General features: G+C 38.3%; 1 protein-coding gene across 1 annotated transcript in view; it reads right to left on the minus strand.

Moving 5' to 3' along the window:
* Positions 1-17,927, minus strand: part of diaph2 (diaphanous-related formin 2) — a 520,520-nt gene that overhangs the window by 189,822 nt on the left and 312,771 nt on the right. The window contains exons 23-24 of the mRNA XM_084719553.1: positions 5,449-5,550; positions 1,930-2,169 (exon numbers count right to left, since the gene is read on the minus strand). Coding sequence (XP_084575679.1) covers positions 1,930-2,169; positions 5,449-5,550 — 342 coding nt within the window. The remainder of the gene's footprint in view (positions 1-1,929; positions 2,170-5,448; positions 5,551-17,927) is intronic.

The following is a 17,927-nucleotide window of genomic DNA, read 5'->3' on the forward strand; positions in this document are numbered from 1 at the left end:
TTTTTTTGTGTGTGTTTTTGTATAACATGTTGCATGTGTTGCATGTGAATATGTTGAGATTTTGTACGCCAGCTACCTTGCCCAGGTCTCTCTTGTAAAAGAAATGTTCAATCTCAATGGGACTTCTAGTTAAATAAAGGTTAAATAAATAAAAAAAAACATGTGGAAATATTAAATAAGAATAACTTTCCTAATAAATCTTCCTACCATTACAGCCACCTTGCTGTTGTGGTTTCATTTTAAAATCCAAGCTTAAAAACCTGCTTACATTCAGACAAGACCAACCCCAGCTTTGTCTATATGGGAGCTGACAGTCTTCTCTCTTACTTTAGCATCAGGATTGTTCCACTCAGAACAAAATATAGGAAAGCCTCTTGCATCACTGCCTGTCTGTCTAAGTTTGCGTTTGTGTGTATAGCCGAACAGGTCTGCTTCAAGAACCTGTCTGTGCTTAGTATAGTTGTGTGTGCTTGGCTGCTAGTCATCTCTTTCACATCTTTGCATGCTGTGATTTTACCTGGCAGTGGACACAGATGCTTCCTTTTTGCTGGCTCAAGTTCCACTGTGCTCAGCGCCTCATCATAGTTCTGTTATTTGTTGTACAGATACATGTTTCATTTGATTGATGATTAGGCTCTGCAGATCTTAGAGAAGACGTAGTCTCTGCAAAGGCCTTTGAGGTGTGCTTGTGAGAAGCCAAAATAAATGACTTGCCATGACATCTGTTCAACCCCCATGTCTCATACAGCAGAAGAATCTTGTGAGCATGTCTTTATTATCTAAGAGCAACATTTAATGAAAGCAGAGAAGGTATGACTCAGAGTGATATGTCTGAATATCAGGCTATCTAACTATAAAGGAAAGAATCTCTGTATAGTATATGTATGCTATATGAGTCCTTTGATTATTTTTGACAACCCTTTATCCAGTCTACTTCACACTTACAAAACAATACAAGAGAGTGCAGTGGTGCTAGAACAACAAACTTTATGTTTTGGCTGGTATGTCACAAAAACAAAATTATTTCTTTTCCATGGATTCTGTGGGTCCAAACAAATCAATCCATGTGGGCTACGACCATTTGTGTCAAGATCAATTTTCCAGTATTTTGAAATTTGTACAAATCTTTTTTTTTTTTTTTTTTTTTCCCCACTCCTTCAAATTCTGAGCAATCATCACCACATTTGGTACAGAATATCCCAGGACTAGGCTCGAAAAAGTTATTTTTTCAGATTTTTGATATTTCATGCAGTTTTGCTATAGCTGGCTCTCAAAGTTTGCACAAATGCTGTTGCAAGGACTTATATTAAGATACTAAAAATGTGACATCTAGTTTTGTGCTATTGCAAGAGTGACCATGAAAAATTCGGTGCCATTTGGTCAATGTAGCTGTCAGCTCTGTAGCACACTGTGTGTATATACAGTATGTATGACTGTCTTTTGCGAATCTCAAGAAACACTCTTCTGATCAGCCTAATACTTGGTGAAGTCAACTGGATGAGTGGTTATGTAGAAAGCTGCAAGCAGCCATAGTGTAGTTCCCAACAATATTGTAAGGAACACTTCAAGGAGCCACGCAATTGGCCTGTCTGGTGTCTGTCTGGACTAGTACTTTCAAAGCATGATACAATACAGCTGTATGACTGTCAAATAAAACTGTGATGCAAAAATAGCAGAGAAAATTGTAAATAAACTATTAACATATCTCTATCAGGCAGAGGATCTCAATCCAGACTCTTCTGTGTCACCTGTCAACCTATGTCCTCCAGGAGTATCTGCTTACTTATGTGTTGCCTCATGTACCTGTAACCCTGTGTCCGATAGAATATTTAACGTGGAATTTTTTGCTTGAAGTGTACCTTTGGAGGAAAGTGTCTTCATTGTTTCAGACATTTTCACAGCATGGCGTTCATCTGTGTCGTGTGTTACCTTGCAGAGGAAGCTGATGTTGAATCCAAACGTCTGGGCGTTCCTTGAGCCAGCGTTCATGTAATTGCCAACCAGCAACACCAACTCCAGGAGTTTGCTGAAGCCTTCGCTCTTCTTCACCTCCTCACAGGCAAATGTCACATTCATGATGTCCGGCCGGATGTTGTTCACCTGCTCCTCAAACGTAAGCTTGAACAAAATGCCGTTGAGACGTGATCGTAGGAGTTTTACTGAACTCATCTGAGGATTAAAAAAAACACATAAAAAAAAAAACAATTATGTAGTTATTACTGCATATAAACACATAATCAAGGCCTAGTAGCAATTAGTTACACACTATGAATATGCTTAAAGGAAATGAAAGTCCAATATTCTGCCTTCCAATATTCTTGATATTTGTTTTTTAAATATTAAGCTCCCTTGCATTTTCTTGGTGTAATTACTTTATTGATCTCCTGGAAATTTCTATATTAAGAGACATCCAACATGGCTGACTGAAACCATCAGTAGCAATTTTCAAAATAAACACCCAAGTCCCAAGACATTGTCTTCTGTCTAAAGGCATGTCCACTTTTTGTTGTTGTTTTTTGGGGGTTTATATGATATTGTAGCTTCCCTGTGGTTTGCTTTGAGTATACAAATCCTGATTTTGGTCTAAGTATGTATATTTTAGTGCCAAAACGCCATTTTTGCGAGCCCTTTTAAAACATATTCTCATGTGAACTGACATGGTTTTCTTTGTGGTGACACTACTACAATCATCTGGGTTGAGGAAGGGGAGGGGATCAGCGCTCTAACCCGTGTCACTGATTTTTGCAAACGACTGAGTGGGAGTTTCCATTTGTAAAACCCGGAGAAGAACGCAGATCTTCTTTCTGAGAGGCGCCCAGTGTCTCCATGCAAAACATTATGGGGCTTTTCGATTGGCGCTTTTGGCAGCGCAAAGTCTAACCATGCTGCACTGATTTGCATTTCCTTTACTACTTTTAACACGATGATTTGTGCCAAGTCTTACCCATGATGGACCTTCTTTGGGGTCAAAAGCTGCCAAAGCGTGCCTGACCCACCCGTTATCTGCTTTACTTTACTGTTTCATGTTTACGTTCTTCTGCACAGGAGTCGTGTTAAGTTACTGGTGGTGAAAGCACGACATTTCATGATGTGGATAAGGCACAGAAAACTTTGTAAATGTGGGTGTTACAAACATGAATTCGGCTCCTCACAATCTCAGAGATATTGGAATATTATGTTTGTGCATTATTTGAGATCCTACAATAGCTTTTAATAACATGATAAAACAAAGACAGAGAAGAAATCCTATTAAGTTTCAGCACCTTGCCATCACTGTCATGTTGAATCTTCAGTGTAATTACTGCTGCGAATAGTTTTAATGAACTGAAAATCAACTACTCTCTTTAGCAAATGGGACTAACCTCTTTCCTGCCTCCCTGCTGACTCTCATACGGACAAAGGAATCCCCCCCATTAAACAGATTTGTCATAAATAATATAACAGCCTCAATCAATACTTGTGGGCTTGGGAGTGGAATAACTGGAGCCAGACAAAAATGAGAGAAAAAATAGCTATGAAAATGGGAGGGAATTAAAACAAATAGGGTTTTGGCTGTAAGATATGTGGCAAAGCAGCAACCACAGACAATTTCTACAGATTGCTGCATAATCCGGTGCTTGAAGGCAACCTTCAGATCTAGTCCATAATGTTTCATTACTGCTCAAATTTATTCATGTGCATGGGCAAGTTGTCTGTCAACACCCCCCCCCCACCCCCCCACCCACCCCACACACACACCAGTATTCCCACCCACCTCAATTCCTTGCACACACACACAAATAAGCACAAACACTCCTCCCCTTTCCCTCACTTGAATTGATTTGTATAGGAGAAATCACAATGAAGGCGAGCACGTCAGTGACAGCTCTGGCAGAGAAAAGCTTGAACATGGCTTATTTCCCAGGGGGACTAAATAGTTCTGCGTTGAGGAGCTACTTCATCAGTGGGGAGGTATATGATCACAAAATTGGTGAGATCATGAGGGAAAATGTCACCCCCTGCTTCATTACATCTCCTAAAAGACATAAGGCAAAAAAAAAAGCCTCTAACGAATGACGAGAATAGCTAGGGAGTTGGAGCACATTTGCAACCCTTGGGTCTAATTGAACATTTTTTCTGTAAAATTGTGTAATGTAACTCTATGATCTTGTTGTAAAGTTAGGTTAAAATATAACACTTCCTTTTACAGTTGCCTAAAGTGCTGGGTATTCACTTGGTAAATGGATGGCAAGAGCAGTTAATTAAAAAGTAATTACAGCTGTAACTAAGTGGAAAGGTCAGAACAATGTGATGATGTACTGCCTTTCTTCAGCAACTGATTTACAGTAGGACTCTGCCTTTTCAGGCACCCTCAATAGGCTACTACAGGTGGAGGAATGAAAAGATGATAGGTCATGTTGTCAGTGCATAACTGACATACGTCAGGATCAGAATCTCATCCATTAACTTAAAATTTTATGTCAACAGATAGTGAAAAACAGCAGAGTGGGCCTTAAAGGAGCAATATGTAACAACTGAGTGTTTAAAAATAAGTATTCTGGTCCAAATAGCAAGTTGGAGCCATAGACTATATATTAAATAGGTGGAAATCTGATTTAATACAGTCTATAGTTAAAGCAAGAAGTCCCCCCGCCACCCCCCCCCCCCCCCCCCGTGCCCTGAGTCTGGGGAAGAATTACTTGCTAATCTTTACCTAGTGAATACCCAGTTCTTCTTTCTGAAAGCGCTTCACAAAGTTAACAATATATTACTCAGAGTATTACTTACCCTAGTGCTGGAAAAGACAGAACTTTATAATCATTGTGAATCGATTAGGGGATTGGGATACATCACCAAGCTGGCCGACTACAGCGGCGTGCTTTTCAAAGAACTTTATTACAGACAGGATTCATAGCCTGAGGGTATGATTTTATCATGAGACAACATTGACAGTTGATGTCAAAAATATGGCATTCACTGAATTCTTGATGCTGAGTCCTCATCAAAAATGATTGAACTGTTCTTTGCTAGAGTCAAAAAGTTCCTTTTTTCAAAATCATAGCTTCTGTCATTTGGAAGTTGGGTTACTAAATTGTGACTTTTTTATTAAATATGCCCTTTATATTGTTAGATGTTTTAATTAAACATTACTGCAACTCCGTCTAAATTATACATTTCTTAATTTCCTGGTCTCTTGATAAACTGCTGTCCAAACACAGCAGTCCCTTCTGAAAACAAAAATGTATGAAACAATGCTGGAGGAAGACAGACAAAAGGGCAAAAGTGCAGTGTATGTGTGAGTCTGTGCGAGGTATAGAGAGAGACAGCCAGAGTGAGTAATGAATAAAAAATAGAATTTCTCAACTGTGTATGCTTGCAAGTGTTCGACTACAGCAGACTAGGAGTATGATTGTGCGTACTGTGTGTTCTCTTGGGCCGATCCAGTAGTCACCAGGAAATTATACTCACCACAATGCCAAACTGCTCCGACTCCACTAGCTCTTCATATTCACCCTTTAGTTCCGCTAGCGCACTCAGCTCTTTCTGCTCTGGCAGGTTCTTTATCAGGTTCTACAAATGGGAGAGCACACACAAACACACAAACACACACACACACACAAACACACACACACAGAGCTACTGTTAATGCAAATCTCATTTTCTGTCCATGTCAGGATAAAAATCACCTCGCAGACAAGGATGACAGGGTGCCATACACAGTAGGAGGAGAAAAGGGTCCATACAAGCAAAGCTGCTGAGTGTGTTCCTATTCAACTTACCTCGTTAGCTAACAGTTTGAAAACTTTTTATAGGCACACAGTTTATTCATATCAGACAGTCAAGCATTAAACTTATAGGCACCCTTGGATGCACTTTTCTGGAGCCATGGAAGTTAATGTCCTCACATGTCTGGCTTGGCATATATTTGTCAATGAATAAAGATTACATGAAAACCTTCCTTTAAATTCTAATGCTGTCAAAGGAAACATTTTTTATTTATCTTTATTAGATCTTATTGTTGTCATGATGCAAGGGTTGCTCTGATATGGAAACCAGTATCGGAAAAATGTTTAGAAAACTGCTTAAAAATGCTGGTATCGGTATGGCAAGCACTATGAGTCTGTGCACATATCCGATTCCAGTTTATTAGGATGAAAATATTCAACTAAAGGACAGAGCTGCCACTTGCCAAAGTTCAGCAGCTGAGAGCTGGGAAACAGAGCCAGACCTTCTGTAGAAATACATTACACATCCAGAGTCACATCAGACTCTGCTCTGATCCGATGTACCTTAGTTCTTGAACGTGCAGAGAGGAAAAGAAAAGAGAATTGGAGGGAAAGCACCAGAGTGTCTTGAGTGGGCAGTTCAGTCAGACGTTGAACTGAACACAAATACACGTCCTTGGTGCCTTCATTAGGAAAAAATTCACTTTACTTTATATATGAACAGACCAATATTGACCTGCAACAAATACTTAATGTTGTGAAATTCTAAAACCATGTTTAACAAAAAAGTATCAAAAAGTACCGAAATTTTAGTGTAGTGTGCAACAGTGTTAGACTAAGATTTCAGAGAGAATGCATAGAGATTTACTGGTGGTCTGGTAGGAGGATAAGTAGATAAGGTCACGTAATCACTGCTCGTGGTTGGCTTTTTACTGTGACACTGGTGGCCCGTAGCCAATTACCTTCACCAAGGACCTTCAGATAACTGACCTTCTACTGCATAATCCACATCACCTTGCAATTGTCTTAAAAATACATGCAACGGGTTTGCCATTAATTTGCTACTCGTCTGTTGAATCCACCTCGCAGAAGCAGGAAAAAAAAAAACGAGAATGCTGCTGGTGGTGAGGTTGAAGATTAAGATGGAGATGAGGAAGATAATGGGAGGGGCTATGTTTTCTGTAAATGTTAATTGTTTGTGTGAAGGTCAGCCAAGTTAATAAAATTGACCACGGCGACTTTTCCCTTCTTTTTCTCAGAGGAGAAGAAGTGGAAGCAGTGCCCTTTTCCAGGTCTTTGCAAAGCTTCGTTCCTCATTAGCTCCCCAAATTTATTCAGCGGGAGAAGCCTGGCGCAGGGTCACGTGGCCAGATGGGAACCTCGACAGGAAAAACAGAGAGTAGACACTGCTGCTGGGCCACGGGCACGGCTGACCACTCTATAGACCTCAGCAGCCATCGCAGGCAAAGCGGCCAGAGTCGACTGCCCACTAATGATGACATCTCTGTCCTTCCCTTGGGGAATTCAGCAATAGAAATAGTAAGCCATAATGCAGGCCTGGCATTCCTGTTTGGGAGGGAGCCATTATATCAAATGTTGCTTGCTTTTGCTGAAGCTCCAATTAGGGTCGCCGGCAAGCAATGGTGCCATGATAATGAAGGCTTTTGATCATATCAGCAGAGGCAGAAAGGATTGTTGATGATACAAAAAATAAAAAACATATTTGTGTAATTGGATTTGTAAGGATGGATTTATCTTTGAGTTAAATGATGACTGCGCACATGGTTTTCTTTTTTTGTCCCCATTTAGTTCAGAGCCATGGATATCCTGCATTATATTATATACAAAGCTAATGGTGTTAATTATTAACTCACTGGCCTTTCATAAGGAAACTCTGATGCTGTTTAATATACCTGATGACTTTTTCATAATGAAGAGGCAAAAGAAAAATAACATCATTCTGAAACTGAGCAGCACTTTATTATTTTTATTCCTAAATGCAAGTTTTAGTTTAACTATTGACTGAAATGCAAATAAAGCTGTTATAGCAATTAACTATTTGTAGCATTAACAAAAAAATGTTTCCATCAAATATGAAAAAAACATATGCATGATATAATATATATGTAAATACAATGATAAAACTGCAAGTGAACAAAAAAATGAGCTGCCAGTCTACAAGAAAGAACACATTGTGCATAAAATTCTTCTCTTGAACTCTAAAAAACATTAGTGGCTGGATTAGTAATTAAATTCTCCTTCACAATGTATCAGTGTTCTGAATGGAACAGCATTAACACAGCAGCAAACCATTCATCCACAGTGGCAAATCCGATTATTAGGCTGCTCCTCTCTGGCATTTGGGGTTATGTTTGCATCCTTGCCATCCCTACTTTAAGTCTTTTCAAAGTATAGAAATCAAGTGTCCTTGTCATACTCTTTGTTGGTAAAAGCAGTACATTTCTATACTTCCTTCTTCAGTGAAGCTGTAGTTTTAATTCTTGTCAGTGACATACAATAAACATACAGAAATCCATGGCGATATATACAGTAAATACACAAAATGTTTTTCAACTGCACAGAACGGCTCAACTCGACTCGATTTGGTTTTTGCTATTGCTATTGCTATTTGCTATTTGCACTGCAGATAGCAAACTGTTACCTAAACTGGATATTTACTGCCAGACTGACAAATTCACTTTCATCGTTTCCTCTGCTCAGCTTGTGTCTACTGTCACTTTCTATGCTTTTACTTTGACCAATCCAATCCATCGTCTGCAGTTTTTTTTTATGGTACCTTTTAGTACAACGAGTTATATAAGTATTCACTCGTATACAGTTGTTATGGAGGGGAAATTAGCTATAGAGACCAAAATCACTTTTTGTACAAGGTAACATGTTTAATTCTAATGCAAAGTTAGCAGTTTAAATACTGGAGTCTTCAGGGATGGATGCACTTTTAGAGACAGCCTCAAGTGGCCATTCGAGGAATTGCATTTTGTGCCACTTCCGCATTTGCTTCACTTTTCAGCCCCAGATGTTGCTGCTTGGGCTATACATGTAGACAGAACTAGGACCATTTTATTTGCCATTTCCAAAATAGAAGCTTTGCAATTACCTGCAGAGTGGACATAATGTGTTGAAAGTGGTCAAATAATCCTACAACTTTTCTACAGTTGAGCACATCTGACAAACACAGCAGACTAGGTAATTGACAAGGAAAACTGAATCCACCTTGTGCTTGTCATTGCATATGTCTGTCATCTTGTTAATTATTAGAAACCCCATAGAGCACAATTGACACAAAGGCAGCACCATATGTATGGCAATGTGGGAGACTGGGTGATGACGCTGGGCCAGACTCCTCACCGCAGGCCACCAGACACACACAGCAGTCTAGGAGAGATTACTGGAAGTCTGCTAGCAAAACTACACATTCATTTACCGCCTTGGGCGAAGATGAAGGCACTACATATCAGCACACTTGCCAAGTTCCACCAACAAAACAGCAACAGCAAAATTTGGTTGTTCAGGTTGAAACCTCATAATCCTTCTTAGTATCTCCTTGTCAAATATAAAAACAGGTTGTAGACTGAATGTGTGCACAAAAAATGAATATATTCAAAAACTTAAATTTATAAAGGCAATTTAGCAGAAAACAGAAATACACAGGTAAATTTAGTGTAAGCAGGCATTGAACTGTTACTGATACTCAGTATTGGTGGAAAATAGGTCTGTCTCACTGTCCTGCCACTATTTCATGGATCACATTTTGTGATTAATTTACTTTTCTAAACCGATCCGACTGATTGTGTAAGCAACAAAGCAACTACAACACTATGTTTAGTACATACATTATGTTAATCAACACAAATTTTCCCAAAAGATGACTCAATGTCTTCACAGAAACTGTCTGATTCCTCAGAAATGCTATCAGGGTCCATCAATTTAGTTGCCCCAACATTCAAATAACACTTATGGCACTCTTTAAATTTATTATTCCTCTGTTGACTGTCACAAGTTTCAACAGCGTATAGTTTTGTGAATATCTTAATCTGGCTCCCCCAAACTGATGGTGTGATCGTTAAAATATGTCTTTCAGCTGTCAATCAACCATGTGCCTAGTTTGACAAATCGGAATCAATTAATCACTGTCAGGGACAGCCTGTCCAATAACACATGCACTAGCACAATTTACGTGAATGCATGCCTGTCAAAATGTGTTAAATTGCACACAATATCAATGCACACAATAGTCAATCAAATTCTTATAGATTTACAGGTACAACTTAATGCTGGGAGAGGCTCACAACACTGTTACTGGTGTTTGTGTGAGCTTGGAACTGTACATTTGTGGTACATACAACATACAAACATACAATGAATTAATTAATCACAGTAAGTATTGGTAAAATAATTCTACTTCTGCTGTTCAGAGTGTGAAAGGTCTACACTTGAGGACTGGAAGCGGTTGCTGGGGTAAAAGAGAGTGTAAAAGTAATGAGATACAAGTTACGGTTCACTAAACATTTGTAGAGGATGACAGTATCTGTAGGGCTTTCACTTCCATACTTTGATCTCTGCTGCTGTCAACTAGCTCCCAGTGAATCAAGTTCACAGTTTTGCAGCACCAGCCAACCCATGCCAAGTTAATACAGTTTAAAAGGGGGGTATTAGGCACGTATTAGATGTGAACTTAACCACACTGTATGCTGTTAAAACCAGCACGTACTGCTGTGGTGCAAGATAACAATGCTAAAAGTGTTTAAATTCAGAATACAATGAATGACAGCAAAAGTGTGTGCTACGTACAGTAGATACTCTCTGTATTATACTGTGGTAAAAGTGTATGTTAAACCAAGTTAAAGGACCAGTGTGTAGGATCTTGTGGCATCTGACGATGATCAGTTAGGTGATATTTTGGCCTGATCTTGGCCTTATACGGGCTGTTCACAGATACATTGGTATTAGCTTATATGTTTACCAATATGCACCCATATGAAAATGTTTTTTACAGAACATTCAATGCAGAAAAAGATGTTTTGAGGTGAGCATTGTGTAGCCCTATGTGGATCATTTATGAGGGCAAGAGGGGTTCCCTGGCAGGATAAATGCTGAGAAGCCATACATCCTACATCCATCCTCCCTTTTTAATCAATAAATGTGAATGTAAATACATTTAAATATTCTTCAATAAAGATATTTGTTAAAGAAAGTAGCCTCCTAAGTATCTTTACATAGTAATATCTGCAGAAAATCAGTGCAAAATCTGCAAAATTGATAATCGCTTAATTTTTCCCCTCTAAAATATGTCTTGGTCTCACAAATCCTACATCGGTCAGGTTCTAGAAACATGGCAGTGCAACATGAAAGAGGACTCGCAGCCTCCGTAGATAGAAAGGGCTCATTCTACTGTACTAAAAACGTAACAATTCATATTATTAAGTGATTATGCACTAATGAAAAAAATCCTTTGAATGTTATATTGCATTTCTGACACATTCTGGCAATAGATCCCCACAAATCTTACACACAGCACCTTTAAACCAAGTTAAATTTATCTGATCCTTTTTTGAGAGGCCCTTTTCTTTCCTTTACTGAGTTGTAACACCCGCCACACCTACTTTACGACCCCTACCTTGAGAAATATACTTAGAACACAGAGAAGCATATTCCCAGCAGTAATGTCAAAATGATAAAGAAAACCAAGAAACCTAAGATGTAGTCTGAGACACGTCAATCGATAAAGCGTTCCTCAGAGCAATAAAGTCTTTATTAAGCTGGGTTAAATAAAGGAGAAAAGAGGCAGGATCACCTGATGTCTAATAGATGATCTGAGTAAACTGTGTTCCTCTCTACAAGGTCTATGGGAGGTCTACAACAAAGATGGAAGAGGAGCTGTGTCTGCCACGTGCTTGACAGATGTGATTTTCTCCTTTTAATTGATTTTCTCCTCAATTCTGAGAGACAGAGAGACACACGGTATTTTGCCCATGCTTTGTGATGAAGAGCAACATGGGACTGTCGTCTCCCTGCCGTGACACCTCAGCAGGCTCCCTACCTGGCTCATGGCAAATCAGTGAAGACTTCAGTTTGAATCAATAGCAAAATAACAGACAGACAAGAAGACATTCTTCAAGCCTTACTTCTCAAACCAAACGCTTGAGAGTTCCAAAAAAGACATTATGTGGAAAGTTGTTTTCGTCCCCAAGAAAAAAGTAACTTTGCACAATAGTTTGTGGGTGTAGACAGCATCCGTCTCAAACAAAAGGTTACTACCACAGAGCTGGAAACTGAATATGTGGAACAAAGACTATCAAGTTGTGTTTTTGTTTATGAGAATGGGGACAGTTTTGACAGATAATGCTCAGTAGAATAGAGTGCAGTACCTTCCAAATGTAAGATTTCTTGTTTGAATATTTAAAAATCTTCAAAAACAAAAATTAAAAAACACATCTGTTTCATTTGAAATAATACTTTACTACTACAATACAGGTTTCATCTTACAAAATGCCCACTAAAATAAGCACATTTCCCACATATAACCTCGACAATTAGACAAGAGAAAACAAACAACAACAAACTGCAAATCTTGTCTCACAGGTAAATATGTTAAACAATGAAAATCAGTCATACAGGCTGTTGTATTCTTGCACAATCTACACCCTGCCAAACCGCACAAACACCTCAAATCTCCCTGTGAGCAAAGCTACAGTGACAGGCTGACAGGCAACAAACTGAGTGTGACAGATTCTAAAATCGCATTAAACTAAATGAGAAATGCAGTCTGAGAGAAAGACACAAACCCAGTGAGAGGGAGGAAGAAAGGTTGAGAGAGAGATAGAGGGGGAGGGATTAATTTGAGGGCTGGGGCAGGGAAACCTGACAGACTTACTGTGACATTAAATTTGTCTTTTTCAAGGAAATATGGAGGAATTTCTTAAATGTGCACACCTGAGCACTTACATTTACCATGAAAGCGGGATTAAGAGGGAAATTAACAAGGCAAATGGAGGGTTCACATAGAGAAAGAAATTAGATAAACAGAGAGATTTGAAGAGAATCTGGAAAAGACACACAAGAAACAAAAACTAAGAAACAGCCAGAGCTAAATAAAATGTTTCTGAAAGCTTATTCCACCCCCACCTGAGTCTGCTGTGAGCCCTCGGGACTTACAGACAGATCTAATTTTTATATATTAAGTGAAAGAGGAATATGCTTTAAAAAGGTGAATGCACATGATGATTTAATGATATCAACTTTGGTAAAACTCCTTTACCTCATGCATGAGGACAAGCTATATGCAGAACATTTGCTATAAAAAACAAACTTGTCATTGTGGAGAAAAAGGGATGAACTTTTCTGCACTCTATTGAAATGATCTCTCATTTGTGAATATTCTTCTTTAACAATGCCCCACACAGTCACCCTAATACAGTGCTGGTATATGATGAGACTGTCAATCAAATAAGAAGAGAGCGAGCATGCAAAACAGTAATAGAAATTAATTTGTTTGTGGAGTCTGCTGTCTGACAGCGTTCTCTGAGTGATGTGCCATCTGTCACAGAAACAAAGACACTGAATTGGAGAGTGAAAACAGAAAACTAATTTTTACTCGGTTAAAATAATACAGCACCCAGTGTGCCTGAGGAGAAGCTGCATGGACTCTACCTAATCAAAATTTAACTGTTGTGCTGTATTGTGCATGAATTGCCTGTGTGTACGTGTGTGTGTGTGAGAATGTGTGTGCTTTTAATCAATATTCAACCTGAGGACAGAGTACCTGGCCTGGACCCTGTGGCTAGAGATCAGCAGCACGGTGATGATCAGTGAAAAGTACATGTAGTACCTTGGGTCCTGGCCATCAATTTCTGAAGCGCATTTGATATTGCACCAAGCCAAACCTCGCCTCTCTTCCCTCTGCCTTTACTTTGTTTATTCAATAGTTCTCCTTTTCTGTCTTATTTTTCCAGCCCCACCAAATCAGCATAATGTATTTCACATTTCATTGTGAAATTAGCATTTTGATGCAGAAGAGAGTTATGTGCTGTGTGCCAAAATACACCACAATTAAGCCCAAGGGGGACCCCGTTTCTCCTGCTTAAGCTCTAATCCAACAGGCCCAATGCACAGCCATACTTATCGCCTTGCCCCACATGTGCACTTTTACACCATGCAAATGATGCCCAACAATGTGCCAGGCTGCTACAATCACCTGTTGTTACAGCAGAGAACAAAGGCTGGCATGGGCACTGCCAGACCCTGCAGCCAATGGGCTACCACGTGTAATGATGAGGCCATGCATATGGATGAGCATCGCGGTGATCTGGGTGATTGACAAGAGAGATAAACAATAATAACAAGCAAGGCTAGTGCGAAAGACTCCTGTGAGACCTGGCGGAAAGGTTGTTGCCATGGCGAGGTGAAGAGAAGAAGTGCAAAGCCGAAAGCTGACAACGCTGGTGTTAACTGGGAGACAACCTAGTCAGTGTGTATTAAGATTTTATGCGCCACATTATGTAAATTAGCACAATTTAAAAGCAAGGGAACATTACAATTTTTAAATACACATATATAAAAATAATTGGAGAGACAATCCATGTATGCATTACCTGAAGGGCAAACTGTACACAGCTTCTTTAACACACTATTGACAAGCGTGAACATATAAAGTTTATGTTTCTGTGTTCTAGACTTAAAGGTCCAGTATGTAAGATTTACAGGGATTTATAGTTAGAATGTAACAGAAACAGAATATAATATCCGTAAGTGTGTTTTCATCAGTGAAATTAGTGTAATATCAATTCTGAATATTTGTATTGATTGTGATACTCATTATATAGTATAGCTATATCACACTTAAACCATACTAGCTGTCTGTGTGTTCCAGTAATAGCATGTCAGATGCATGCTGGTTAGTCTGACCCACAATCTTTTGTTATGGTTGTATGAGCAAGGGGGTCAGAGTTCAAGGTTCAAGGAGAAAGTAATACAGTATGTCCCTGTTGTGTGCATACTGCATGCAACAGTACATGTATTTGGGGCAGCTTCAGTATGTACTAGAAAAAAAAAAAGTATGAAATTTGGAATGCAGGGAGCATGTTCACAGAAACACAGGGTAAGCTAGCCATTTAGCGTAATTCTAATGAGACTAATGAAATAAGTTTTTACTGACAGTACGGCGGTACAATGAACACACTTAACATCGACTAGACAGTACAACATCATGAGCATCTGAGAAAGAGTGTCACATGAACTGTACAGCTGTAATACAATACAATACATGAGCGACCTCTTGTAGTGAATGCAACAGCTCATAGCTTGTTAATGAGCAGAAACAGAGGGACACTGAAATAAACTCATAATTTCAAAATAATTATGACTGGACGTGAAGAAATCACAACATAATACACATATATAACATACATATAATACATAATATTTTGTGTCTCATAGTTGGGGAAATACTTAATATTTCTCTGAATAAAATATAATCTTTAAATGAATTTTAAGGTTAGGGCATGTCAGAAAATGAGAAAATGGTATTGCTTACCCATATTTTTGAAAGTATTAAAGTTAAAAATTCCGATACTGTGACAAGACTAGTAGGTTTTTCTGCTGGCTTGAAACAGGAAAGGAAGACAATGTGTAAATCCTTCACACCGCCCCTTTAATAGAAAATAATGAAAAGTAGTTATTGCAGAATTTCTTTTTTTCCTGTATTTTCCTGTTTGAGCTCCTTAGTGTTGTCAGTTCATAGTATGAATTGATATTAAATAAAATCCACATGACTATCAAGGGATTCAAATATTATTTGTTAATCTAAATAAAAGAAATGCAATTTATATTAGTGTAAATATTACAACAGCACATTTCAATACCAAGGTAGCAGGGGTACATACAAACCACAACAAGCCAGCAATAACTTATTTATAACTTATTTTGTAAGGAAAGGGAAAAAAACACATTTTTGAGTTATGATATTGTGTTTCTAGGCAATAAAAACTCAGGTAGCTATTGCTAAAATAAATGACGGTATACAGATAAAAACTTACAGATGTAGGTAAGGCTGTTTCTGTTTACATGTACATCACTTATATTGAAATCAGAATCTCAATGGTCAGGAAGATGAAATATATGTTAAAACAGGTGTTGATCTGACAAATCAATATACCCTTACACATGGTATAGTAGGACTACAAAATGTGCGACATGCTGTAGTTTTAATTCCTGTTCAGCTATATTACTTTGTACCTTTTGACACAGATTCATATGAGGAATATGGATGTAGAAAAAATGGTTTGATTTTTGTAACACTGTACTGATCATCCTAAATCATAAAATGGATACAAATGTTTCCAACTGTGTACTTAAAAGCCGTGATATGTCAACCAATGAGTGCTCGCAATTATGTGCACACATTTACTCATTAAGACATGCTGAGTTTAAATACAAGAGATGCTGGACACTTCTTTGATATTCTTACTGGTGCATTTGCACACAACATAGGGCAATACTAATTACAAATGAATAGCGGCGGTGCAGTGTTAGTCATTAGCATTTCCTTTTGAAAAGGAGATGGGGTAATATAAAATACATTGGCAGACATTAAACATTAAGAAGCCACTCTGATATTCCGCAAAACAAGCCCCCAGGGCCATATCATCCGCTGACGAGAGTTAGCTTACCACACACACCAAAAACTGGGCGTGCTTAAACATTTAGTGATGACTCTCTCATTTCAAGCAGCTAGATCACATGGCGTGCTCTGGGTAAGGGTGGGAAAGAGGAGAAGCTCTGCTGCAGCCTACAAAACTGTTCTTACTGGTTGTGTGAAATAAATCCTCAGTCTATGTGTGTGTGTCAATATCTGTCTATGTCAATTCACTACCCTCGTCTCGCTCTCTCTCTCGACATGAAAATGGTTCAGGCTGCTGTGGGCTTGAACTTGTGCAAAACCCTGATCTCAGTGCTGCACTGTGCAACTTTTTCATGTCAGCTGGTTAGCATCATTTACATTTTACATAAAACACACAGATCACTTGTTTTATATCTAAAACATATTATTTTATATCCAGAGTAGGTCAGATTACTTTGAGATGTAGTCAGTTACTAAATACAAATTACATGGAAATCTTTGTAATTAGCAACATACTCTATTGGATTACAAAACAGTGTCATCTAATCTCATAACTTTTTGATTACATTTGGATTATTTCAAATCAAACATTGAAAATATTACACCTTCTACTAAAAAACTGGCCACAGCTACAAAATTTCCACTAATCTTTTCTCCTTTGCAAACATCTCAAAACTTTTTCACTGCAAATTAAATGCATGTTTGCCTAGTGTTCATTTTATATGGATATATATAATTTTTAAATGTAATGATAGATGTTATTAAAATGTAACCAAGTAATCACTGACAATGTAACTAGAATCTAATTACACATTTTTCAGATGTAATCTGAACTGATTATAGTTATTTATTTTGTAATCAAATTAGATAATATGGATTATATGTAATGCATTACCAGCCAACCCTGTTTATATCCACTGAAACACACTGATAAAAAGTGCGAGCTTCAGTTACAATAACTGCCCCTCAAAGTTACAATAAAATATACAGTATGTGATGAGTTAAATATTCCTGCACCACCGCCAACTTACATGACAGTTTTCCTGTCACACTATCTCTTGGGGATCAAGACAAATACTTTTTAAAAATAGATATAGTAGGTTATGTGCACCGGAAAACCTTGTTCCCAAAAAGCTCAACACGAAAAAATCTTGACAAGCCCGAAGGCATGGACTGGATGTGGTAATTCTATCAAGGTATGTACCTGTGCAGCAGATGTCTGGATCTCAATAACTATACTGCGTATATTTTGATCTAAGTTTTGAACTTCAGTGCACAAGTTAAGTTTCCAACACTAAATACAGTCCTCTGTGATTATGCATTAGCTCTGATTCACTGAGGTCAGTGTAGTGATGAGCTTTGATGTGACATGGTTAAATTAAAAATGGGCCATAATTGGAGATCTCAGGGACTCTGCAATGGCTAGTCTAAATATACTGCATGAGGAACCGTGGCCTGCACGATGGAGGTAGAAAAGATGATTAGACCTTAAAAAGCTTATATTTGCCTCAGGGGGACATTAGAAGAGGATATGCACGTATTGTAGGAAATTTAAGAATTTGTAAACTGTAATCACAAAGAAT

Source organism: Lutjanus erythropterus, chromosome 5 (genome assembly GCF_056507025.1).
Source record: "Lutjanus erythropterus isolate fLutEry1 chromosome 5, fLutEry1.hap2, whole genome shotgun sequence".
NCBI classification, from domain to species: Eukaryota; Metazoa; Chordata; class Actinopteri; order Lutjaniformes; family Lutjanidae; genus Lutjanus; species Lutjanus erythropterus.